The following is a 27,612-nucleotide window of genomic DNA, read 5'->3' as shown; positions in this document are numbered from 1 at the left end:
TGGCCGGTTAACACTAAATGACATCTGTTATAAGCATTCATTAATGCTTTGGACCAGGGGTCTCCAAACTTTTTCCTGTGAGGGTCACATAACTTTTCCCTTCTCTGATGAGGGGCCGGGGTCAGTTTGTAACAGAAAAAGTATGACGATTGCAGGAGTGCCGAAATGTAAAAATTTATTGTTTTTTCAGAAAGTCACAATCAAATTACCCTTTCTGGATTCTTCACAGAACAAAAGTAAATAAAATAATAATAACAATATAATACAATATAATATAATATAATATAATTATAACAAATAATAATAACACTATTAATTAAATAGATAATAACCAAATAATCCTCTCTGGGTTCTTCACAGAAAGAAAGCCAAGAAATAAATAACGCTATTGAAAAAAAAAAAAAAAAAAAAGTCAAACTGCTCTCTGGTATTGTTCAGGGGGCCAGACCAAATGTGGAGTCGGGCCGTAGTTTGGGGACCCCTACTTTGGACAGTGTCATGTCATAATTATGATTGTCTAATGACAGTCTTATGTCACCACTGTCAAACAAAGTGTCACCAAATCCCATAGCTAGCAATTATTGAAAAAACTGGAACAATAACTAAAGAAATGTTTATCACAGAACATGATTTTTGATTATTTACACCTGTAGCACTGCAGTGTATGCTAGGAGGCATGTTAGACAACAACAGTGTTGACAGCAGGTGATAGCAGAGATTGACTGTCTCCCCCAGGGGAGCAATGATGGCCAAATGAAGCTTCTTGAATAAAGCTTTGCAGCCAACTGGTTCAAAGTTGGTCTTATGACAGTCGTAGGATGCTGCTGTCAAATAAAGTGTTACCGGTTCATATCTTTTGGTGTAAATATCCCATAATACAGTGAAAACAGCTGCAGCTTATAGTCCAGGGCAGCCTATCTATGAACAAATTTTGTTTTCGTGCCAAATTTGGTGGGTGGCGGTTTATTGTCAGGTAGGTGCGTCTTATAGTGCCAAAATTAGGGTACTCAATTTTTATCTCACTGGCTGCCATTGACAGTGCTAGATGTTCATCCTTCCGCTGTGATTTGAAATGAGCTTATCAGTAGTAGACGTCCAATCCATTTGAACTGGGAGGGTTTGGCAGTGAATGAACGTTCATTCACTGCAAACCTCCCAGTTCGAGTGGTTTGGACGTCTATCGCTGTCAATGTTACCCACTGACTTAAAAGAAACAAGTGGAGTAATTGGAATTATTGTTCAACTCTGTTTCCAGACTAAAATGAATGAACAGTGCTTGGGCATGTTTCAGATTTACTTAGTTGTTTAATTTCACACTTAATGGGTGAGTAGTCACTCCAGAAAACCGACTTATTTGTGTACAAACAAAAAGTCAATTTGCTCTTATACAACACTTAAACACAACACAAAAAGTTGGCAATATCGAGTTTTCGGGTGAAATTACTGTCCTCTAACAAGAAGCTTAATGGCCAAATTGACAACATGTATTTGATAAATGGAAAGATACATTACCTGCTTTAACACAAATTGCTAATACAACACTCCTCGGTGCTGTTCACATTTCAAAAACATTAAACCAAGACAACACCTACCAACATAACAGTACCAAACATCTGTAGCACTTTAATCGAGATGTTCTCAGAAGGAAACTGCCACTGTTAAATTGGATTGCTTAAAGGGATAGAAAACACCTTGATCATATGCATCCCAGGGGAAAGAATCTTGTTTAATAAAGTGAAAAGACAGAATTTCAGTTTCCCGATGTGTAATAATGGAGAAAAACAAAAATAAAAGTTGATTTTCCCTTGAAGTCGGCAAAAATAACTATTAAATGCCACTACAATGTCAATATCTCAGATTGTCCCGCCGACTTGTCACGCATTGGCTACCCACTGTGCTACACGCAACTTGACAAGCTTACACGCGAAAGACGGCGACTGAATGAACAGGTACAGATTATATGAAGAATGTGTGCCTATTGTCTTTGGTACTTTTTACCTGTTTCAAGCATATCAGCGATCATGTGCCTTAAACACGTGGCATGACTAACATCACGTTCATCAAACAATCGGTGTCATTTTTTGTGTTTAAACATTATTAGAGGTCTAAGAAATACACAGTTTGCATTCTTAAGACTTAAACATGAAGGTCAATGATACAAGGTGTTGTCTATTACTTTAACTGTCATGTAAATGGTCTGCATACTCTGGCATTTGTTAAACCACTACCATAAAACCTACAATGTCTGTACCACTCAATAAATAAGTCAGAAGAACATTTTTAATCTTTCTTTTTTTGGCTATAGGCCTAGGTCCGCATGGATCAACATCTGGGTCAGAATCAGTTCATAACTTTGGGTTTAGAACATCATTTCATATCGTCCTATATTCAGTTACATAATGCAGAAATTCCCGTTTGGGTGTGATGAACACAGTGTGCAATAATATCTACAGACTGTATTATTCATGTACAAGCAATGTTATGCAAATTAATATATAGTGTACACATGACTTCAATGGAGGACATAATGCATACACAAAATAATGTTTACAGTGTGATTCATATGCAAGTCATCACCATGTCATTTTATATCACTGTCAGTTTCATACTCCCTCTTGCATGGATACCACCACGCCATAAGTGTATTGTAATTATTACTGGCATTATTCATTACATGCCTACGAACAGGGAAAAAAAACTTAACTCTTTATAGACCACTTGTTTAACTTATTGTCTGCCATTGACAAGTAAGGCAACAAATGATCGCTGCCAACCCTCCAAATCAAAATGGATTGCACGTCAAGTGCCGTCAATGGCACGGAAAAATGAGCATTCACACAGCCAGTCCTCCTAGTTTAAATGAATTGTTATTGTCAATGGCAGGTAAAATGTTAAATATTATGAAAATTAAAAATATTCACTTTAAAGTTATTGGGGTTCGTAACCAGAGTGTATTTCTGTTTTTATTCATTTCAATTTGATTTTTTTTCTTTTTCTCAATTTACCATTTTATTTTGTTTCATAATAAGCTGTGTTTGGATAAATCATACTAAAACTCCAATATTGATTAACAATAAAAATTAAATAAAATTAATTAACTGTAATTATATTTGAGACCTGGTACCCACTTGTGTGGACTAGGGCTGCAGCTATCGATTATTATAGTAGTCGATTAATCTATCAGCTAGTTAGTTCGAAAAATCGAGTAATGGGATTAGGAACATTTAATGCGTTGCAGAATCAATTTTAGGAGATGTAAAACTAAGATTGCACTTTCAAAATTAAATGCAAATACAGAATAAAATTCCCGAGTGTTTCTTCAAACTATGCTGAATTGCACTTTCATTTAAAAATCAATAAACGAGAATATAAGCACAACAAAAGAACAATTGGCTAACTTGCATCGCAAAAGACAGCTAGCTTAAATGCTATAAAATGCTAATTTTTTTTTTTTTTTTTTTTTACAATGCTCCTAACAAATCGGTCAAACACATATTACCACAAAAAAATGGCGAAATATACCTATAAACTAAATTACGAATTAGCTCAAACAAAAATGTACCTTATGTTGGTCTGAACAGGGCGCAGCTGGATTCAGCCATGTTAAATGAGTTATGTCATATTCACTGTTGCCACTAGAGGGCAGTGTATCCACCCAAATCAATAAAACAAAATGCAAACACTGTCAAAACAAACCATTACAATACCAATCTAAAACAAATACTCGAGGCGCCAAAATTTGATTCGAAGCTTTTTTCTAATCGAATAACTCGAGTTAATCGATTAATCGTTGGAGCACTAATGTGGAAATTACATTTTGAGTCCAGGCCACACCCCAAACGTTATGTCCACATATGTGTATGCCAGGTCTTTTCTCCCTGCTGGGATCAGATGTATATTTCTTTGAGTTAACCTCAAATGCTGCACTTGAAGCTTTTGTTGTTCCTTTTCACTTTATTGGATTTTCCAACTTTGGTCTAATTGGGATTACTGCTGAAGTGACAGTTTAATTTAAATTACCAATCAATTTTGAACTAAGATATAACTCATATCCTAAATATTTTATTTTTCTTTTCAAGCATCTACAGACCCTTTGAATCTGATCTTGGAGTAGTGTGATTGAAATGACAACTTACTGCTCCAGTTTTGGTGCTGTCCATGTTGCAGTCAGGGATGATTTTGGAGAGTGTCACAATCCAGTTGTTGATTTTGTCCCTCCGCCGCCTTTCAACTTAGGAAAAAAAATGAAAAAGGCATCATTAGATCCCGGTGGTTGACAGCTCCACAGCAACCTCTAGTGCTCTTATTGAAAACAAGCCTGTCACAGCAACACACACATCAATTTCTAAACGGCGCCTGTATTGTGTTGCCCTGTCAGACAAGTGAAAAGGCCGCAATCACGGCTAATTACCAACCTTCATTATGCTGCGCTCTCCTTCTTTCATCTCGCGGTGTTCGCGGGCCTTCCATTTTCCTTCAGAGAAACAAAACACACGCGCTTGTTTTTCACACGCCACAATATCGCACATCTCTGTCCTACACACACACAGGCAGCCCTCACTTTCACCTAATCCCCGAGACTATTAACAACTGTTCTCAGCTGTTTATCTTTGACAATGTCTTTTCTAATCGCAGGACCTACACCTGGCTTGTATCAAGCTGTCCTAAATGTCCGCCTGGAGCGCCAACAACCTTTTCCACTTCCCAGGTGTGGCCCTGAAGGGGAGCGCACCGTTTTACTGTGCCGTAAAACAACGGTGACGATAGAGTGAGCCGTCTGCTGGCATCCTGAGCTGCCGGCTAATGAGACAACTGTCTCTCGTCTGGGCGTCTTCCCTCAGGTATTCCGTTAATTAAGACGCGGCAATGAAACCGTTTCCAACCGCGCAGCAAACCATGAAGGGGTCTGGTAACACCTCTGCGTATAAATATTAATGACCTATTTCTTTGACGAAGCCCCGCTCGCTATCTTTTACTAATTTTGAAAAAAGTAGCGGGGGATTTGCCAAACTCTGCCTTTCACACAAAACTCAGCCAAGCGGGACGTTGCTGTATTTTGTAGGTCCTTACATTCAGAGACACATGATCCTGCAATCAGATAATTAGGTGACAACAGGTTCTAGTGTGAGGTATAAAGTACTTAATGGACAGTGACAATTGATTTCAACATATTTCAGTAAAAGTAAGGCTAGTATTCTCTTTCACACAGTTGCTGTCCTTGCCACCATTACTACACCCACGACCTCACCGGTGTGTGTAAAAGGCAACGTTACAGAATTAAAGGGATATTCTGTTCCTCTGTTTTTAAGACAAGTAATTCTTAAAAGATACATGTTTGTATGAGTTATAATAATTTGATATTAAAACCCATCTTAATGTTTTTGTTTTAATAAAGTTTGTAAAATTATTTTGAGTGATAGGTCGCCATTCTTGTTACGTCGCAGTGCGTGACGTCACTGGTCCCGTTGCGGAAATTCCAGCGGGTCACTCGTTAGCTTTCCCAACATATCTTCAGTTCTACCCTTCCTATTTGAACCAGATCTGAAAAGTGAAGAGCAGAACAGCACTGTCGGTCGTTCACAAGACGAGCTTCAGGGTAAAATGCGTGCACCAAATACCTGATAAGACAAAAGTTGGGCAAAACTGGTGATGCGAGAGAGTCCTGTTGGGAAGTCCGGTTGGGAGCGAGAGTGTATGTCCGGTTTTATTAGCAGATATTCAAGGTAAGCATATTGCGTTTTCAAACTTATCCCAATATAATTATGTACATTTGTTAGCATCCAGAGCTGTCGTGCGCTTTACATACAGTACAGGCCAAAAAGCACACCTTGTGTAATCCATGTCTTGTACATTGAAACGCGTGGTAGCTAGGATATGTGTATAAAAGTACCAAAAAGGGGAGAAGCTTCCACTTATGCACATTTATTCACAAAAAATAATATTTCCACCTTGACCACTCTTCACTCGGGAGCTCAGCAGTACGCAAACACGCGCTCCCTGACGAACTCCCAACATTGTTGTAAGGTCCACGTCAGAGTCACTGTCGTCACTGTAGCGTGCCATAGAGCTTTAATTATTTAGTATGATTTGGGGAAAACTCCCAAAAAGAATAGTCAACAAAAAAGATAGCAATAGTAATCCAAATCTGCGTTTTTTTACTCACTCGAAGATCCAGGAATTACACCGATACCATGGCAATGTCGCAGCCGCGATTAGGCCGTTGATTCCACAAAATAGACTGATCCGAAAAGCCGCTGTGGGACCGACGAATCGAAAAAATGGACAGGTCCGAAACCAATATTGCAGACGCGGTTGGACCGTCGGATCCAGAAAATAGACGGATCCCTTACTTGACTGAGGATCCAGGGAAAATGTTCGGGCGCTAGTTGTAACGCGTGGTGGGTAGGATGCGTGCATACAGGGACCAAAAAGGGGGAGAAGCTTCCACTTATGCACATTATTCAGTAAAAATAATAATTCCACCTTGACCACTCACTTCACTTCCCTTGTTTCCATTTGACTGGAAATTGCATCCAAAAGCAGCACATCGTGGCATTTTACTTCGCGAGTTTAGGCAGCAATAAGCAATTGTTGAACACGAAAGGTACCAATGACGTCATCACTGCGAGCCCGCAAACCATGGCGCCAACTAACGGTCAAAATATGGACTAAATATTATTAAAAAAAACATTGATTTAACATTTTGTGTGTTTCTAACAACATATTTTAGTACAAGAGAACAATTGTGGTTTATTAGAGCCTACATGTATTTAAGTTAGAGGATCACTTTAAGGGTGAAAATGTCAACTGAGTTTTGACGTCTAAGGGAAAGCAAATGTTTCTGTTCAAAAGTTATTGGATAAATCATTTAACTAATAGAGTATGGTATGCCGTGTTTTGTGTGAAAGTGGTATTTTCCTGCTTTAGTTGCCCATCTGTCAATGTGCTTTACCAGAAAAACGACACAACGTGGAGGAGGCTCGGTTATGTTTTGAGCTGCTTTGCTCCATCTGACACATGGTTTCTTGAATATGCGCAAGGTGCAATGAAATCTCCAGACTATCAAGGCATTATTAAGAGAAACGTGCTGCAAGTGCCGAGTGTCAGAAAGCTTGGTCTGAGCCACCTAAACTGGGTGTTTCAACGACAATGATCAAAAATAAAGCCAAAAACACCCAAGAAAGGCTAGAAAAAAAAAAGTGAACTATTATGAAGTGGCCTTCTATGAGCTCCGATCTAAACCCTATTGAGCATCTGTGGAAAGACCTGAAACATATTTATTGTTACTTTTGTAAGTTTCAAGTGATTTCAGTTACCATTGTGGGTTTTTCTTTTATCAACAGAAGTTTTACAACAACAATTTTACTGTTAATATGTCAAATAAACAGACACATACACTGCTGGCCAAAGGTATTGGCACCCCTGCCATTGCCATTCTGTCAGATAATGCTCATTTTTTTTCCAGAAAATGATTGGAATTACAAATGCTTTGGTACTAATATTTTCATTTATTTTGCTTGCAATAAAAAAACACACAAAAGAATGGATTATTTTTTTTAAATGATTATACTTTTACACAAAACTCCAAAAATGGGGCACACAAAAGTACTGGCACCTTCAGTCTAATACTTGGTAGCACAACCTTTAGACAAAATAACTGCGAACAATCACTTCCAGTATCCATCAAGGAGTTTCTTACAATGCTCTGCTGGAATTTTGACCATTCTTCTTTGGCCAACTGCTCCAGGTCTCTGAGATTTGAAGAGTGCCTTCTCCAAACTGCCATTTTCAGATCTCTCCACAGGTGTTCTATGGGATTCAGGTCTGGACTCATTGCTGGCCACTTTAGAAGTCTCCAGTGCTTTCTCTCAAACCATTTTCTAGTGCTTTTTGAAGTGTGTTTTGGGTCATTGTCCTGTTGGAAGACCCATGACCTCTGAGGGAGACCCAGTTTTCTTACACTAGGCCCTACATTATGCTGCAAAGTTTGTTGGTAGTCTTCAGACTTCATAATGCCATGCACACGGTCAAGCAGTCCAATGCCAGAGCAGCAAAGCAACCCCAAAACATCAGGGAACCTCCGCAATGTTTGACTGTGGGGACTGTGTTCTTTTCATTGAAGGCCTCGTTTTTTTCCCCTGTAAACTCTATGTTGATGCCTTATCCCAAAAAGCTCTACTTTTGTCTCTGACCAGAGAACATTCTTCCAAAACGTTTTTGGCTTTCTCGGGTAGAGTTTGAGTCAACTTTAATCCATTTTAACTGGCTGTAAGTGTGATTTAGTTATTGCCACCACCTGTTATGTGCCACAGTTAAGTAACAGGTGCTGTTCATTACACAAATTAGAGAAGAATCACATGATTTTTCAAAGGGTGCTAATAGATTGTAAGAAACTGATTGATGGATACCGGAAGCGGTTGTTCACAGTTATTTTGTAAAGTTGTGCTACCAAGTATAAGGCTGAGGGGGCCAATGCTTTTGTCTGGCCCATTTTTGCAGTTTTGTGTAAAATGATAATGATTTGATTTTTTTCCCCCATTCTCTTTTCTGTTTTTTCATTGCAAGTAAAATAAATGAAGATATTACTACCAAAGCATTTGTAAATGCAATCATTTTCTGGAAGAAATCGAGCATTATCTGACAGAATTGTAGGGGTGCCAATACTTTTGGCCAGCAGTGTATCTAGCCTGTTCTTCTCGATTATATGGTGATTATAAATACTATAGTGTTTAATGCTTGTTCTTTGCCTACACTCTAAATACAACTAATACGGTACTTTATGTATAGCTCTTTTCACATCCCCTTTTTCAGTCTTTTGTTACGGCTCTAATATGGGCGTTTTGTAGGATCTCTATGTGAAATAGGCTTTTAACAGAATCCCATCAGCTTGCCAGCCTAATAAATTGTCTGGCGAGTGTGCATCATTTCGTTATCAGGACAAATAATACAGCCGATATAGACACGTGCGAGGCCAAAGCGCAGCGAGTCTGGAGATGTTGTTTCCAGACGCAGCGCAGCGACCTAATTTCTAATTCCTGACGGGGGAATGAGTTGCTGGGCTAACAACAATGGATGAGGGTCAGCGCTGAGGGAACGCTACATCTGCGTCTCACACATCAAGAGCGAGGAGAATCACCGGGGATTGGTGGAGAGGGGAGGGATGGAAGGGAAGGAGAGGAGGCTGCTTCTCTCGGCTCGGGATCTAATTTGATTAGTTCATTTGCGGCAAACAGGAATTTGCTGTGATGGTGGTGATGGGAAAAAGAGGAAGGAGAGGAAGAGGAGGAAGGGGGAAATGTGGAAAGCGTTCCTCACCAGTTTAAACCTTCGTGCCGCAGCGTCTGGTTTTCATCTCTGCGGATGGCACATAGGGTGGGGAGGTTTTTACTTCACTTTGGCAAACGGGAATGTCACTGTTGATTAGTTCACACTCAAAAACGGGAAAACGCTCGGGCGGGAACAATCATGCACACAACAACAACACACCCTTAAATATCATTTTGTCGTATGCTGTGCCTCCTGTTTGTCATGTGGTTAACGCAGAACAATGAGTCTTTTGTGGCCAAACAACAACAGCACTTTTTAGTAGCAGCTAAACGCTAACGACTAGCGATATTGACTTAACTCGATTTGAAAATTGGTCATGTGCTTGTTGCCGAGGTAAGCGGCTTTGCCCTGACGGGGGAAAACTTTCCTTTTAAGGCAGCTAATTTTGCTTCACGTGAGAAGCGCTACTAAGTCGGAATAGATTTGCTGTATACGTAACAAAATACAGTATGCGGTGGAACCTCCAAAGTTGAAAGCCCGAAAAGTTTAAATATGTTAACACTGCTGAAAAATTCTCTATAAATTGTCTGCCAGACATGGTCAGCATGGGAGCAGTACTTTTAATCCACTTTTGTGGCGATTACTTTTAGGGCAATACCAATGGTCCCCAACTTTTTTGCGCTACATAACAGATTAATGTCAGATATTTTCATCGACTAGTAGTTAGGGTGATGTAAATCAGTATACCTGCCCAAAAAATGACACAACTAACACAGAAAATGATAATTTGTAAATACAACATGAATTTCTTACTTAGCAATACGGGTCGCCACCAGGTATGATGCTCTTATTTGTAAAAGTAGATTTGTAGAGAACCTCAGTAATTGTTTTTGTACTTCGTGTTCCTTCTTTTTCATTTATAAATAGCCCAAAGGGGTTGTTTTTTTAATGCAGATTACTTTGACACTTGAAGACCAAGCAATTTTGAAGGCTTTATTGCCTCATTGGAGAGGTGGTCACTGCGTACTATGCTGAGAGGGTTAGTGCGTGAGAATCACCCATCGCGATAAATTCATATTTGGAAAAGGTCTCATGTGTCTGTTCAATGTAGCTTTCGTTTTGTTAGTCATAGGCTCTTCTGTCTCCTTGCTGGTGTTTTTCCTCTTTAGAAATATCTTTAAAAAGATGTCTGTTTTTTTTTTTTTTTTTCATTTTTTTTAATACTTATCTTGCTAGCTAAAGGGACAGACAACCCCGAGTATAAATGACATTCAAGTGAAAGACAGTTGAAGTACTCAAGTATGCGGATAGAAAATTTATTCAACCTTTGCTAATGGAGAAAATATGGTTTTAAACAAAGTTTAAACACAAAACATTGCACTGTTTATGAGCGCAGCCATTTTGTGGCGTCAGTTATACCCACGTACATACACGCCGATAGACGAGCACAGGTGCATGCGATGATGGGTACAAACAGTGGGGCAAATAAGTATTTAGTCAACCACCAATTGTGCAAGTTCTCCTACTTGAAAAGATTAGAGAGGCCTGTAATTGTCAACATGGGCAAACCTCAACCATGAGAGACAGAGTGTGGAAAAAAACAGAAAATCACATTGTTTGATTTTGAAAGAATTTATTTCCAAATTAGAGTGGAAAATAAGTATTTGGTCACCTACAAACAAGCAAGATTTCTGGCTGTCAAAGAGGTCTAACTTCTTCTAACGAGGTCTAACGAGGCTCCACTCGTTACCTGCATTAATGGCACCTGTTTTAACTCATTATCGGTATAAAAGACACCTGTCCACAACCTCAGTCAGTCACACTCCAAACTCCACAATGGCCAAGACTAAAGAGCTGTCGAAGGACACCAGAGACAAAATTGTAGACCTGCACCAGGCTGGGAAGACTGAATCTGCAATCGGTAAAACGCTTGGTGTAAAAAAAATCAACTGTGGGAGCAATTATTAGAAAATGGAAGACATTCAAGACCTCTGATAATCTCCCTCGATGTGGGGCTCCATGCAAGATCTCACTCCGTGGCGTCAAAATGATAACAAGAACGGTGAGCAAAAATCCCAGAACCACACGGGGGGACATAGTGAATGACCTACAGAGAGCTGGGACCACAGTAACAAATGCTACTATCAGTAAAACAATGCACCGCCAGGGACTCAAATCCTGCACTGCCAGATGTGTCCCCCTGCTGAAGAAAGTACACGTCCAGGCCCATCTGCGGTTCGCTAGAGAGCATTTGGATGGACTGGGAGAATGTGTTATGGTCAGATGAAACCAAAATAGAACTTTTGGGTAGAAACACAGGTTGTCGTGTTTGGAGGAGAAAGAATACTGAATTGCATCCGAAGAACACTATACCCATTGTGAAGTATGGGGTGGAAACATCATGCTTTGGAGCTGTTTTTTTAAGGAAAGAATGAATGGGGCCATGTATCGAGAGATTTCTAGTGAAAATCTCCTTCCATCAGCAAAGGCATTGAAGATGAGACGTGGCTGGGTCTTTCAGCATGACAATGATCCCAAACACACAGTCAGGGCAACAAAGGGGTGGCTTCGTAAGAAGCATTTCAAGGTCCTGGAGTGGCCTTGCCAGTCTCCAGATGTCAACCCCATAGAAAATCTGTGAAGGGAGTTGAAAGTCCGTGTTGCCCAACGACAGCCCCAAAACATCACTGCTCTAGAGGAGATCTACATGGAGCAATGGGCCAAAATACCAGCAACAGTGTGTGAAAAGCTCGTGAAGAGTTACAGAAAACATTTAGCCTCCGTTATTGCCAACAAAGGGTACATAACAAAGTATTGAGATGAAGTTTTGGTATTGACCAAATACTTATTTTCCACCATGATTTTTAAATAAATTCTTTAAAAATCAAACAATGTGATTTTCTGTTTTGTTTTTGTTTTTTTCCCACATTCTGTCTCTCATGGTTGAGGTTTACCCATGTTGATAATTACAGGCCTCTCTAATATTTTCAAGAGGGAGAACTTGCACAATTAGTGGTTGACTAAATACTTATTTGCCCCACTGTAAATACACAGTGGGAATAAACAAAATAATTGTTAAGTAGGTGCTAACAGTAACTGTGGCAGGATTGGATTTTATCTAGTTTTCTAGTTAACTTTTCCATACATCATTTGTATGTTAGGCTTTCTAAACAATGAGTGAACATCAATATAAAAGGCTGTCGCCCAAAATCAGCCGGGAATTGCTCTATTAGCAGGAAAGAAAACCAACGAATATTTCTTTTTACTTTCTTTGACACTTACTTGCACAGTTAATAAAGGTTTCCATAACCATGAGCGTTTGACCCTGAAACCAGTTCCCTGAGATTATTGTCTATGTGGAAAAACAATCTTGATGGAACGGGTTTCATTCTGCTTTAGAGGTTCCAGCCACTGTCGTGATGCATCAGGTTAGTTTAGAGCTAAAACAACAGTAGGAAGAAATGAAAGCAGAAACACGATTGGGTGTAAAAGTAGGATGGTGCGAGGAAACTGTCGTGAATATAGGCAATAAGTTGCTTTTATAGCTCTATACCTGACTAACAGCCCATATAATAAAATATTATGAGTTACCTTAAAAAATATAAAAATATGGCTGTGCTCTTCTAGATTTTTATGCCAGCAGTGTAAAACAACCTTCATTCATTCTGTTTGTATTTGGAGTGTGCATCAAGCGACTGTTGCTGTGTATGTAGTAGATTGCTTAAAAATTCCACTCTTTAAAAAATAAATGGCAGGGCATCTTAAATAGGAGCAAAATGTGTTAGAATTTGATATCTTTGGAAAAGAATAAGGCATCCAGAATGCTGATTAAAATATACACCAATCTTTTTAAAAACATAAATAAAAATATATTCCAGTCTAAATATGTCATGTTGTTATGCGTTTCTATGAAATGTGATATACTCACGCAGGGAAGGGCTGCGTGCGCGGGGCGATGCTTCTCGTGGCGCCCGTCTGAATGACGTCGGGAGGCGTCATCATCACGTAGAACTGGCCTATGGAAGGCATAGCATCAGTTAATCTGCTCCCATCAAACACACTGACACTCGGTATCTGAGTACACACTTATCATCATATAACATTTATTACCTCTCATGGCAATGTTTTTTTCAATAACATTATAACAATCCTGGCTGTCACACAGGTCTAAAAATAGTGAACCACTGTTGAATAAAACTAGAAAGAAAATTGAGTTCCTAGTTCGTGTTTTTATCCAGATGCTGCTGTTAATTTTTTTTAAAGTGGTATGTGTTTTCACCCAAAAAAAAAAAAAAAAAATCAACAAGTAGAAACCTGTCGGCCGTTTGAGCAACAATTCACTGCTAAGTATGACACATCAGCCGGCCGCTCTCACATGACTCGGCGCTACAATTGTGACAAATGAGGCCCATCCATTCACGTGGATCGCTTGCCGCCGTTACTCACTTTTCATTTGTCCTCTCCATGTGCGTGTGTCACGCGGTCCTAAAAAATATGTACTAGAGACACAATGGGCAGCTCGAGTGTCGTTTATCAGCGCTATGTGCCAAAAGACGAGTGTCTGTGGGCTAAAGGACATCAAATTAGAGAGTTTTGAGAACATTTTTAACGGTCAAAACAGAGACCTCAAAAATATTGCGTCACATTCCGAAACTCGTGTATTGTTGTATTTTTAAGTCATTTTTAGCCTACTAGTGTTTAGCAGACAAATATTTATATTTCAATCATGACTTCATTTGCGGAAATTAGTAATAGACTTCAGTGGAAAGTAATTTTATCTGAAATTAAAAGAGCCTTTTGATTAAATTAATTTATATCATGTGCTGAACCAAATTGAAGATTCCTGACACAGTATATTTGCTTATCATTATGTTTAGAATAGGGATGTCTCAATGTTGATTTTTTTTTCCCTTCAATCTAATTTTTTCAATATATGCTTTTGCCGATACTGATCCAATATGAAACCTATATTTTAAACCAGTAAAAGCAATGCAAAAAAAAACATTTTTTGTAATGAACCGAGCTCTACTGGTACTTCCTCATCAATATTACATGATGCCCTGTTAGTCTCATTAGGTTTTATACAGCAGTAGTCTCAGTCAGTGGACATATTTGCCTAGTGGTTTGATTTTCTGCAGCCGAAAAGCACGTTGGTACTGAAAACACTGGATCGGATCCGATCTTTTCACTAGGGGTGGGAACCTCTGGGTACATTACGATACGATTTGCAATGCAAGGCTCACGATAACAATTGTCGATAAAGGGGTCAGGAAATAATTATTCAATATTTTACTCTTTACTGTTTTCATCCTTAAGCTGTGAATTGAATTTTATCACCAGTCAATTGGAGTTTTATCACCAGTAGACGTCCAATTCATTAGAACTGAGAGGGTTGCAGCGAATGAACATTGGGTTCATCTGCTGCCATCCCTCCCACTTTACACTGATTGGACATCTATGGCAGTCAATGGCAACCAATGAGTTTAATTTTGGGGAATTTCAGGTCATTTGCTGTTGGTTTTCAGTCACTTCCTGTTGATTTTTGGGCATTTTTGAGTCACTTCCTGTTGATTTTGGGACATTTATGGGTCAGTTCCTATTGTTTTTAGGTTACAGAATAGGAAGTGACCAGTAAATGGCCTAAATTGAACAGAAAGTTACCTATAAATGCCCCCAATATCTAAAAGACTTGCTGTGAATGATCTGGTTTTGAATAAAGGAACATTCATTCACCACTCCCACTCTAAATGGACTGGGCCTCTCGCGCCGTAAATGGCAGCCATTGAGTTAACTATTCTAGTGGAAGATCTTGATAGCAACTTTTTCGTTCTTTTTTTATTTTTTAAACAGTGGCACTTTTTAAAAACAATATATTGATTCTTGGCAGGAGCATATCGATAATCTTTTGGGATATCAAGTGCAGTGGTACCTCTACATAGTAAGTTAATTTGTTCCAGGACCTTGTTTGTAAGTCGAAATGGTCGTATGTCGAGCAGGATTCTCCCATAAGAATACTGTACATTATAATTCCATTGATTCGTTCCACAACCATAAAACCTACACTAAATCTTTAATAAATACTGCTGGTACTATTACAAATGGCGATTACACAGAGCAAAACAAATAAATTATAAATAAAAATCAGAATAATATACTATAATAATTATTGTAATAATGCGAACAAATCGGGTTCTAATGTCCCGGACGTATTTTGCCTGCTGTACCTGAACGCACCACGTGGCTGACGTCACAGAGTGAGAAAAGTGCTAAAGAGATTTCGCTTTCTCTTTTAATGTTTTGTTGTTGGTGTCAACTGTGGCATACAGAATGGGTGTTGCACAAGCTCTGAAATAAATGATTAAAACCTGATGAAGCTGGTGATTTCACCACAAGAATACAGTGGGGCAAATAAGTATTTAGTCAAGCACTAATTGTGCAAGTTTTCCCACTTGAAAATATTAGAGAGGCCTGTAATTGTCAACATGGGTAAACCTCAACCGAGACAGAATGTGGAAAAAAAAAAAACTGAAAATCACATTGTTTGATTATTAAAGAATTTATTTGCAAATCATGGTGGAAAATAAGTATTTGGTCAATACCAAAAGTTCATCTCAAATCTTTGTTATGTTCCCTTTGTTGGCAATAACAGAGGCCAAACGTTTTCTGTAACTCTTCACAAGCTTTTCACACACTGTTGCTGGTATTTTGGCCCATTCCTCCATGCAGACCTCCTCTAGAGCAGTGATGCATTGGGGCTGTTGTTGGGCAACACGGACTTTCAACTCCCTCCACAGATTTTCTATGGGGTTGAGATCTGGAGACCTCCAGGACCTTGAAATGCTTCTTATGAAGCCACTCCTTTGTTGCCCTGGCTGCGTGTTTGGGATCATTGTCATGCTGAAAGACCGAGCCACGTCTCATCTTCAATGCCCTTGCTGATGGAAGGAGATTTTCACTCAAAATCTCTCGATACATGGCCCCATTCATTCTTTCCTTTACACAGATCAGTCGTCCTGGTCCCTTTGCAGAAAAACAGGATGCATGGAGCCCCAGATCGAGGGAGATTATCAGTGGTCTTGTATGTCTTCCATTTTCTAATAATTGCTACCACAGTTGATTTCTTTACACCAAGTGTTTTACCTATTGCAAATTCAGTCTTCCCAGCCTGGTGGAGGTCTACAATTTTGTCTCTGCTGTCCTTCGACAGCTCTTTGGTCTTGGCCATAGTGGAATTTGAAGTCTGACTGACTGAGGGTGTGGACAGGTGTCTTTTATACCGATAATGAGTTAAAACAGGTGTCCTTAATACAGGTAACGACTCGAGTGGAGCCTCGTTAGACCTCGTTAGAAGAAGTTAGACCTCTACAGCTAGAAATCTTGCTTGTTTGTAGGTGACCAAATACTTAATTTCCACTCTAATTTGGAAATAAATTCTTTTACAATCAAACGATGTGATTTTCTGTTTTTTTTTCCCCACATTCTGTCTCTCATCGTTGAGGTTTACCCATGTTGACAATTACAGGCCTCTCTAATCTTTTCAACTAGGAGAACTTGCACAATTGGTGGTTGACTAAATACTTATTTGCCCCACTGTAATTGTCACCTTAGCTTATAAGGACTGGCGAACGGAGGTCGGAGGAAGACCATCGAGATCGTAGACATTCTACGGCCATATTGTCGAGCCAGTTCACGGATGCGCACATCATGCTCATGTTTTTCTATCGTTTCCATCTTCATTTCAATGGTAAGCGTCAGCTTTTTCCTTTTTTCACCACCTGCACTAACCTTTTTGGAACCCCAGTTGATTTCTCTCACAAGAAAATCTGCCGTGCGTCCGTCTTGCGGCGCTGCCATAAATCGTCGTATTTCGAGCATGTCATCGGATGTAGAAACAAATGGCGAGTCAAATTTTACAACGGATGTCGAAAAGATAGTGTGTCGTAGCGATCGTATGTTGAGGTACCACTCTATCATGATATATCACCATTTCGATATTCTGTCACACCCCTACTTGTCACCAAATCCGAAACTGTCTGATACTCCTTAAATAGCTGTATTGGGCGCAGAAACTGGAGTACCAGATCCAGACATCACTAGTTTTGAAGCTTGGATGCATCTGATCCCAGACAGAAGATGAGCAATTGGTGAGCCGTGCAATGTGGACTCATGTGATGCCAAGTAAACATGTGATTAGAACTTAAAAAAGCGGAAACCCACCGTAGCATGTGTAGTGAATTAAATTAAGTATATGGGATACAGTAATGTCCCACTATTTACCTGGAAAAGGGGCTGAGCTCTGCCACAAATAGCGGAAATTTGCGTGTAATTTAGTCCTTTCAACAAAGCTACTCAATTCACTTAATCAGTTTCTTGGCACCACGTTTTAAAACTGAACGTAACTTTATAGAAGTTTAGATCCATGATGTCCTATGACTAGATGTCCCACTATATGTCACTTCACAAATATGCGAGTGTATCAGTGATGTATTTATGTGATGCGCCTGTAATGAAATTAGCTCATAGTTGTAAATTGCTACTTAAGACGGTTGGATTAGCGTAACTGTCAATCATAAATCATACCACATCTAAAGTAATTGTACGCTGAATTGGCTTACACACACAGACACACATCTCAGAGTGACTCATTAAGATTTTGCACTATCCTTGTATGTCTATAAATTCTCAATTAACTTTGTAGAATAGGAATAATGGGTGGGCCAAAAGCGGGTGCAAACTCGGCATGTAAATCACAAGTTTTATGATGATACGATATTCTTTTTTTTTTTTGAGCAATACAGAAATTTCCAGTATTACATTTTGCAAAGATTCGATATTATTCAAGGCCCTTCAGTCAATACAATATTATGTACACGTTTAATGCAATCAGATCCATTTCACCTAAAGAAATAAAAAATACAAGCCAGGCAATTTTAATATTTCAACAATGTTGTTAATAATTCTTTTCAGATATTCAAATAAAAACAATTCTTTTTAAGAAAACAGCATTTCAAAATGATGACGATATGAATCAATGTTTACGTTTTGATCAATTTCCATTCGAAGATGCTTAATAAATCGATAAATGTAAGAATGCTAGAATGCAAAAAGAATGGTGTTGCAAGAGGAAATAAATTGTTAAACACCAAATGTGAAGTAATTTCTTAAAATGCCAAACAGGGTCACAATTAATGTAATTAAATATTGTCCAACAAATAAAGCATGAAAAAATGATTTATATGTTGTATATTTGACAAAATAATCGCGTTTCCCAAGTTCAAGCCTGAAAGGAGACGAACCCGGAAGTGATACGTCACACCGAGAAGAGAGATGGCAGCGCTCCATACGGCCGCCATACAAAGCCCTTCAAACAATAATTCAAACAGCGATATAAGCGAAAAATCGAGTGCAAGTGAGGAGATCCAAGATTTTGAAGAGTTGGAGGAAGAGGAGGAGGTTGGAATTTTATGTTGGACCGTGCATGTATTAGCCAGACGCTAATCAGGATGCAAACAATGTGCCCAGACTACCTGACATGGAATGGAGACAAGACCCATCGAGATTACAAGATTGGTAAGATTTGGCTGTTATTATTTTTATGATTTGAAGCATGCCAGGTAAATGAACCACCTACTATTGCCTGGGATAAAAGAAAAGTTTTGACGAATCCCCGATCATGTTGTGTAATGAACAGTATAAGCTAGCAACGTTAGCTTTTATTTACCTGACATGTTTCGGCGAACACTTTCGCCTTCGGACTCTGACGAAGGCGGAAGTGTTCGCCGAAACATGTCGGGTAAATAAACCACCTACTATTGCCTGGGATAAAACAAAAGTTTTGACGAATTTATAAGTGAGGCAAAATGAACTCAATACAACTATGATCGGGGATTGGTACGAGTTAGCTTTCGGCTAACGTCGCTAGCTTCTACTGTTCATTCAACAACACGATCGGGGTTTTGCCTCAAGTTACCTTTCGGCTAATGTCGCTACATTCTACTGTTCATTCCACAACAGCTAGCAGCTCTGCTTTGACAAAGTAATCAGTCATCTATCCAAAAATCACACGTTTTTGCAAATCCTTGATCATAAGCAGACCGGTTGAGGAAGCAGGCATCTTCGAAGTGTTTGTAGCAGAGAACACTACTCGATGATGGCGAGAAATTAATTCGCTTCGTGCGAACGAAAGATGTCCATTTACGTGCTCGACTAGCCTTTGGCCACTCATACAACTTTTCTTTAAGATTGAGAACAACACATCGCCACACACCGCCGTGGCATCTTACCGAGAAGCAATGCAACAATACTGTTCTATGGCTGACTTCCCTTGCAGTTCTCTGTGTGACGTGATTTCTGAAGATTGTCGAAGAAAAGCATTTTCGCTGTCAAGGGCTTTGCAATGGGTTAAACAAAGAATCTGGAAGGGTTGCGTTAAAAAAAATACCGAAAATATGCTTATAATTGTTATTATATATAATTGATATTATTCAAAAACATGGTTGGCCAACCTTACTTCACATTTGGTCTTTAAGAAAGGCAAGAAAAAAACTTGAAATGTCATAAAATGAAAGAACCCCCCCCCCACCCCACCCCCACCCCGCCTCATGTTACAGTGTCTTTAGTGTGCTTCTCCCCAAATTGAGCGTGAGACCCCCTCAGGCACTCACCTCCCGCCTGTGTGAGGGTCGGGTCGGCGGCGGAGGCCTGCACGGAGACGGTCCCGTCGCTCACCGCCGCTGCAGGGAAGTAGGCGAAGCGCGCCTCACCTCCCGCCGACTCCCCTGCTGGGCTTCCTCCATTACTGAAAGGGTTCTGGATCACCGCCTGTGACAGATAAAAGAGAGACAGACGGCGGACGAGGCGAGCATGAGCGGGCGGCAGGTAAAAAGACCGCCTCGCTCTCTTGTCAAACCAAATGCGAGTCTGTGCTGTGCGAGACCCCCCGCCCATCCCTGGCGCGGCAAAGTGGTTTGACAGCTGCGATAAAGTGGAAAAAAGGAAGTGGGCTAGAGCTAAAATAAGCACCGTTCCTGCCGAACAAATCTGGTTCAAACCCAACAGTTAATTTAGAATTTTCACCCTTGGCAGACAAATGTTTCACCCTCCATTCCACTTTGCGAGTTTGACAAGTCATTAACCCTCCTGCTATGTGGCAGATCAAATTGACCCATTTTTAAAGAGGAAGCAAACCCATTTTAAGTGCTTGGTATTAATTATAATTCACTCTAGTCATATTTCCCCTCTATCGTTACTATTGTCATTTTTTAAAGCATGGGCTATGTACACCGACCATTTAATATACTAAAAAGTTAGTACGTCTATCAGCAATAGTGAGGAACAACCACTAGATGTCTCTGAATCCATAAATGTCAGTAGTCAATTGTTGACAGTCTCATCAGGCAACACACGACTCAAACTAATGGTGCATAAATAAAACAGCTAATGGAAAAATTTATACATTATGAGATGTGTGATCACAAAAAGTGGCAGCCACTCCTACTAAACTGAGTGGGAATTAGCCACTAACAAAAATACCGTAATACAATTATTCAATTAATTAATTTAATTAATTATTGATAAAGTTTTACAAAAGGCGATGCATGCCAGGAGTCTTGACCACTCTCCCTCGCAAAACATGCAGTATGTGATGCATTCAAGACAAAACAACGCAGGAAAATTAACCCAAAGAAAAAAAACAGACAACTCAATTGGTGCTGCAACAATTAATCGATTAACTCGAGGATTCGATTCGAAAAAAAGAATCAAATTAAATTTTGCTGCTTCAAGTATTCGTTTAGTTAAAGTGGCGTTGTATTGGTTTGTTTTGAAAGTGTTTGCATTTAGTTGTATTGATTTGGGTGGATACACTGCCCTCCAGTCCACCTCATTTCACATGGCTGAATGCAGCTGCTCCCTGTTAAGACCAACATAAGCTAGGTTTTTGTTTGAGCTAATGTTTTTGTAAATGTATATGTAATTTACTTTATAGGTATATTTAGCCGTTTTTGTGGGCATATGTGTTTGAACCATTTGTTAAGAGCAATGTAAAAAAAAAAAAAAAAAAGTTAGCATTTTTTAGCATTTAAGCTAGCTGACTTTTGCTACGTAAGTTAGCCAATTGTTCTTTTGCTGTACATAGATCCTCATTTATTTTTTATACCGTTTGAGGCTCAACTCAGGTATTTTAACTTTTTATGTTCCTTACCAGATTACTTGACTCCTAAAATAATCGATAGCTGCAGCCCTAAATTCAATTTAATTGACAACATTGTGTTTAAAGTGCCTGTGACACAAAAAAACATGTTTATTTCATATTACACGTGGTACTTTATGCCCCTGAATTAAATAGACCAGTTGGATGTGTGCTGAAGCGATTGAGATGAGATATTTATTCAATTTTTTTTATCCGGCGCTATGAAAATGAGAGACTTTCGGCCAAAGACTCGGATTGAGGAAGATGGTGGATGTGAAGTCAAAGGGAGACATCTTGACTATACAGCCATACTATTGTACGCAAAAGGACTGCGGATTCATCTGATTTTGCGGGTTAATTCACTAATTTTTCATATCACGCCAGCCCAATGCAGGCTTTTGTTGCTACACCAAGGAGAGTGGTGTGAGCCTTTCTGGGTTTCCAAAAGATCCCGTTCACCGCAAAGAATGGCCAAAACAAGTCTGACAAGCGAGGGACCATTAGACAGACGAACAAGTGAGTAAGCTAGGTGCTTTATATTATGTCAAATACTGGGATCATGGCACACATTTTTTAAAAAAGAGGTTGCTTGCATTTTGTGGGTGACAATGCTCCCTGTCCACCGAGACACCCTCGGCCGACGACCGCCGGCTTGTCGCACACCTTGGTCACCGGCCGATGTAGGCGGGCGTGCCCGTGCTGAGGCAGCCACGCCCTCTCATCTCCGGTTCTCGATTGTGTCAAGACTTCCACCAGCTTGGCATTCTCTGCGTGCCCACCTATAGAGCGTTATTACTCCACTTGGGCTCGGGGAGCACCCCACTCTCGTCTCCAGTTCTCGATTGTGTCGAGACTTCCACCCCGCTCTTCACATGCCCGCCTAGAGAGCGCTATACTCGGCTTGGGCTCAAGCACCCGACCGGTCTGACATCGACCGGTTTGTACACCAAGAATACTAGGGAAGTGACAAAATATCAAAATGGTGATATATCGTGATACTTTGTATCCCAAAAGCGTATCGATATGCTCCTGACAAGAATTGAGATATTGCTTTAAAAAGCTGTCAATGTCTAAAAAAATAAAAATCTTCCACCATAATAGTGTCTCAGTTAAAACTAAGGCTGTATTGATGGTGCTCCACGCCCAATCCATTTAGACTAGGAACGTTCGTTGATTCGAAACCAGAGCATTCACAGTCATTCTGTGATTTTTAGGGCATTTACAGGTCACTTGCTGTTCATTTTAGGGCATTTAGAGGTCATTTCCTGTTGAGTTTGAGTCACTGCCTATTCATTTGGGTGATTCCCAGGTCACTTCCTGTTCTGTAACCCAAAATCAACAGGAAGTAACTGAAAATCAACAGGTAAATGACCTTATATGGCCCAAAATTACCTCATTGCCTGGCATTGGCTACCACTGACAGCCATAGACGTTCAATCCGTTTGAAGTGGGAGGGATGGATGGATGGATGAACTAATGTTCATTCGCTGCCACCCTCCCAGTTCAAATGGATTGGACGTCTACTAGTGATAAACTCATTGCAATTCACAGCAGAAGCTTGTTTTTCTTTTTATTAGTTGTTTGTAAAATATCCTAGAATGATTTCCTGACCAATGTATCGATAATCGTTGTATTGCCATATCGTCAGATTATCGTCATCGTGAGCTTTGTATCGCAAATCGTATCATATCGTCAGGTACCAAGAGGTTCCCACTCCTAGAGAATACGCAGTTTTCAGGTTTCATTCCCCTGCTGCGTCCCCAGCGACGAGTACTGCCTGACTGCCGGGGTCGCCGCAGGGGAACGATGAGCCGAAACTTGCTTGCCGCCGGGGGCTGGCCGATCGGTGAAGGCAATCATCCCCGCTGCCGTGTGTGACATGAGTCAGGGTAGTTTTGTGTGATTTTTTTTGTGTTCGAAAGGCGAGGAAGAGACTTCAAAGAACCTCTCGGTTCGGGTTAGCATGTAGCCTAGCTCTCATCCACCCCTTTTGTTTACACTTTTTCCTCCGTCCCCGAGTCCCTGGCAGGGAAATGTTATGTGTCATGACCACGCAATTTATTTAACAATTAGGGAAAATACTTAAGATACAAAGAACATCCTGGAAAAATATTGGAGCGATAAAAAACAATGATGACATTTTGCAGTCTACTCTAATCATCAGCCTCATGTTTGTTGTCTCTGTCATCTTTTTCTCATTCTGAACTTCTTCCTCCTCTAAATATGCCTCAAACAATATATGGCTGTATGTCACAAACTTCCTCTGGATCGACAGTATCGTTTGAAAAATCCACACTTGAACCAGAATCGCTGAAAAACGTCCTCCCCCATTGGGCTCGATGCTAAATCCGCTGAAATCGCTTTCTCTGAAATCATCACCAAGATGGAGGCACCAGAGAGCTATAAAGATAGGAGCTAAACGGCAGATTTAAAGACTCATTTCTCGTCATCTGCGCTTTGCCAAATTGTTGTCCGTAGTCGAATAGTCTCAAAATATGGTTTTATTCCAATTGTTATGCGATTTAAGATTTTTTTTATCATGTCACATTCACTTTTAAAGTCTTAATAGTTCAAATCAACTACAAGTACTAGTAGATAATTATATATTTTCTAGGGCTGTCAAAATGATCGTGTTAACGTGCGTTTTTTTTTTTTTTTAATTAATCACGTTAAAATATTTGACGCAATTAACGCAAATGCCCCGCTCAAAAAGATTAAAATGACAGGACAGTGCAATGTCCACTTGTTACTTGTGTTTTTTGGAGTTTTGTCGCCCTCTGCTGGCGCTTGGGTGCGACTGATTTTATGGGCTTCAGCGCCCATGAGCATTGTGTAATTATTGACATCAACAATGGCGGGCTACTCGTTTATTTTTTGATTGAAAATTTTACTAATTTCATTCAAACGAAAACATTTAGAGGGGTTTTAATATAAAATTTCTATAACTTATACTAACATTTATCTTTTACGAACCACAAGTCTTTCTATCCATGGATCGCTTTAACAGAATGTTAATAATGTTGATGCCATCTTGTTCATTTATTGTTATAATAAACAAATACAGTACTTATGTACCGTATGTTGAATGTGTATATCCATCTTGTGTCTTATCTTTCCATTCCAATAATAATTTACAGAAAAATCTGGCATATTTTATAGATAGTTTGAATTACGGTTAATTACAATTAATTAAGCTGTAATTAACTCGATTAAAAATTTTAATTGTTTGACAGCCCTAATATTTTCACATTTTTGCACAAATAGGTATGCAAATGTGCCGCTTCGCTTAACTTTGAATACCTTTACGTTGCAACACGACTTGATGCATGTCACATTTGTAATGGGTCAAATGGATTAAGTGTTCATCGTCGTCACTGGCAGCGAGCAAAGTAATACATTTGTGCCTGCAAGGCCTAAAATACATACATTTTCACCAGGCGTGCCGCCTTAAAAAAAGCTATTTATTCCATCAAATAAACAGCAATTCTGAGAAAGCCTTCGCAGGGCCTAAATTAGATGTGTGGGGGTACCTATTTTGAGGTAGCATGCCTTGCCTACATTCAAGGTCAGTAGGAATCCATTTTCTCATTAAGTCCTTCCTCGTATGAATGTTCAAGGGTAGAGCACTCCAAATTAAAGTGCCTCTGTAGCTATACACTCGGTGGCTATGTCATTAGGTACACCTACGCAATCTAACAAGAGGTTGGAAACAGAACATTTCGCCTTGACAAGATAACACTCTGTTTTAAAGTGTATATTCAGTGTATTCTTATTAAAATGCAGTGCAGTTTTGGCCACAACAGACGCACATATTTCCACCGTACATATGTAATACAGTGATCCTGCGGTAGTTCGCGTTTCAAACTTCGCGCCCTCAGTCCATAGTAGATTTTTTTTTAAATTAAAAAAAAATACAGTATTTAAAAATGTTAAGATACATGCATGTATACACATGTACAAATCATTGTTTTCTTTTATATATATCTCTCTTATGTCATAATTATTACATTTACGGTACGTTGAAACCCAGATACTACCTGTACATTGATTAAAAACAAAGTTGTTGTTTTTTTTTGTTTTTTTAAATGTAAATAAGTTCTGTCCCCGCAGGGGCATGAGCAGAATTCTGATGAAACCATGAGTTGGCCAAGTATGGCTGTTTGCCAATTCAACCCACCTAACATTTATACTGAGATTCAGTAGCAGTTTTCCTACAGGTTTTATCAAGTGAAAGTTAAGATTTTTTAAGCTCGCCAAGAACAGATTCAATCCAAGAGGAAATTTCAAGGCCAACCAATTTGCAAAATATGAATAATACTACAAGAATGTCTGAAAATTTTGCCAGACAGCGCCGTCCAAAATTTGAGTATGACAGAGTAGAAAGAATTCAAAGCCTTTTTAAGACTTTTAAGACTTTATAAGACCCTGCTGTTTATTTATTTTTCAGACCAAATTGATAGTTAACCCCTTCAGGAACAGTAGTCATCTATTCAAGAGTTGCTTTCTTCTATGAGAATGTATTTTTAAAAATTTAAGGGGTAAAAAACTAATCTGTGCATGAAAAGAATGAAATGTATTCATTATTTCATTCAATATGGTTGTTTTACACTCTAGTAAAAGAACATTGATGAACGATCAATTTCACATATTAAATAGCTGGTTTAGTATTTTTTTGCAACAAGATTAAATATATTTATTTTGCAAAATAACCTATTTTACATACTTACATGGATACTTTTTTTTTTTTAAATCTACCTCATTGACTACGTCGGTGTACCTAATAAAGTGGTTGTCCAATGTGCTGTCAGCGCACAGGTGAGCGACGCCCTCTAAAGGCCAAAGGAAGCCTATACAATAACAATGAATCCTCACTCGAAAAGTCCCAATACATGGTACAGCACAGTATTTCATGTTTGCATTCAATATTCAGGAGGATATTAAAAGATTCAACATGTGGTGAGACATTTGAAACATAAAATATTAAATACAATTAAAAGAAATAGCAAAATAAATACTAATAAAGGAAGAACGTTGGTACCTGAGCAACAGCCTGCGGAGCACCACTGAAGGCCGCCGTGGAAACAACGCTCACCGCTCCGTCACTGTCGTCCCGTCCCTCATGGTGCTGGTCAGTGACCTGGACCACCCGGTACGTCACCTGCAAAGGTGCAAAGAAAAAAAGTAAAAAAGTAAAAGATGTACTGTGTCTACACAATGCATACCTGGCTGGTAGATTTGTTGATCATCTCCCACAAGGTCCAACACAGAATGCTTCAGACTGAATTTCACACAAACTGAAAATGGCCTTGTTTGCAAGGGAGACCCAATTTGTTACCCCACGTCATGTGACTCTCACCCTCCCCTGACAAACATGTGACGGCGGCCTCATGCCAATCCCGGCCCGGACTGATATCACATGATACTGCTCATGCTTTTTCTCTCCCTCTCAAACCATGTTTACGCCAAAACGGACCAGATGACCGTGTAACAACTCGAATGCCACACTAATTTACTAGTACAAATTGATCTATACTACTATTGAGAAGGGTAAGGCGGCCAATGGCCATAATAATTAGATTTTTTTATTTTTTTATTTTACAAAAAGTGTATCTTTTTTTTAACTAAATGTCACATCATCAGTCATGATAGTGAATGATCACCTTTCTCAGACGTCAACAAGATAAGTGAGCACTCTGTAGTAAAATGACAAGCCTATGTGGCGGCCATATTGGTAGGGTCGACATTCCCATCAAAGGCAATGCACTGACATCATTACTTTTATGTTGAGTTAAATGTGAGTAACTCAGTCCTGCCATTGAAACAATACACTGTATATGCAATTCATTTAAACTAGGAGGACTGGTTGTGGATGCTCATGTTCAGTGTCATTGAAAGCGCTAGACATCCAATCCAAATTGACTGGGCAGCGCAGAACTCAGAGGGGTGCTAGGGGTGCAACCCCTTTTGGGCCCGGGCCTCTAATGGCCCCAGTTTATGGGCGTAAAGTGGGTGTGGTTAGGCGAGGGGAGCGTCTAACAGAAAAGCAAGATGATGCGCACAGCTGTAATAAAGTGTTTAAAGCAATACTTGGCCGGTTTTAGCAACGCCAGTGGACAAGCGCGGTAATGTTTTGCCTTAATGAAGACTGTTTCCCT

General features: G+C 39.5%; 1 protein-coding gene across 3 annotated transcripts in view; it reads right to left on the bottom strand.

The window, feature by feature from the left end:
- Positions 1-27,612, bottom strand: part of LOC130914828 (upstream stimulatory factor 2) — a 41,249-nt gene that overhangs the window by 9,885 nt on the left and 3,752 nt on the right. The window contains exons 1-7 of one of the 3 annotated variants that reach the window (XM_057834359.1): positions 26,680-26,783; positions 26,496-26,615; positions 19,932-20,088; positions 13,196-13,283; positions 9,316-9,354; positions 4,416-4,474; positions 4,137-4,231 (exon numbers count right to left, since the gene is read on the bottom strand). In XM_057834359.1, coding sequence (XP_057690342.1) covers positions 4,137-4,231; positions 4,416-4,474; positions 9,316-9,354; positions 13,196-13,283; positions 19,932-20,088; positions 26,496-26,615; positions 26,680-26,703 — 582 coding nt within the window. In that variant the 5' untranslated portion in view covers positions 26,704-26,783. Of the gene's footprint in view, positions 1-4,136; positions 4,232-4,415; positions 4,475-9,315; positions 9,355-13,195; positions 13,284-19,931; positions 20,089-26,495; positions 26,616-26,679; positions 26,784-27,612 lie in introns of those variants that run through there. The other 2 variants (XM_057834357.1, XM_057834358.1) reach the window with 2 other exon arrangements.

The sequence above is a fragment of the Corythoichthys intestinalis genome, chromosome 4 (genome assembly GCF_030265065.1).
Source record: "Corythoichthys intestinalis isolate RoL2023-P3 chromosome 4, ASM3026506v1, whole genome shotgun sequence".
In the NCBI taxonomy this organism is placed as follows: domain Eukaryota; kingdom Metazoa; phylum Chordata; class Actinopteri; order Syngnathiformes; family Syngnathidae; genus Corythoichthys; species Corythoichthys intestinalis.
Note: the sequence above shows the minus strand (reverse complement) of the source record. Positions and strands in the feature narration are given on the sequence as shown.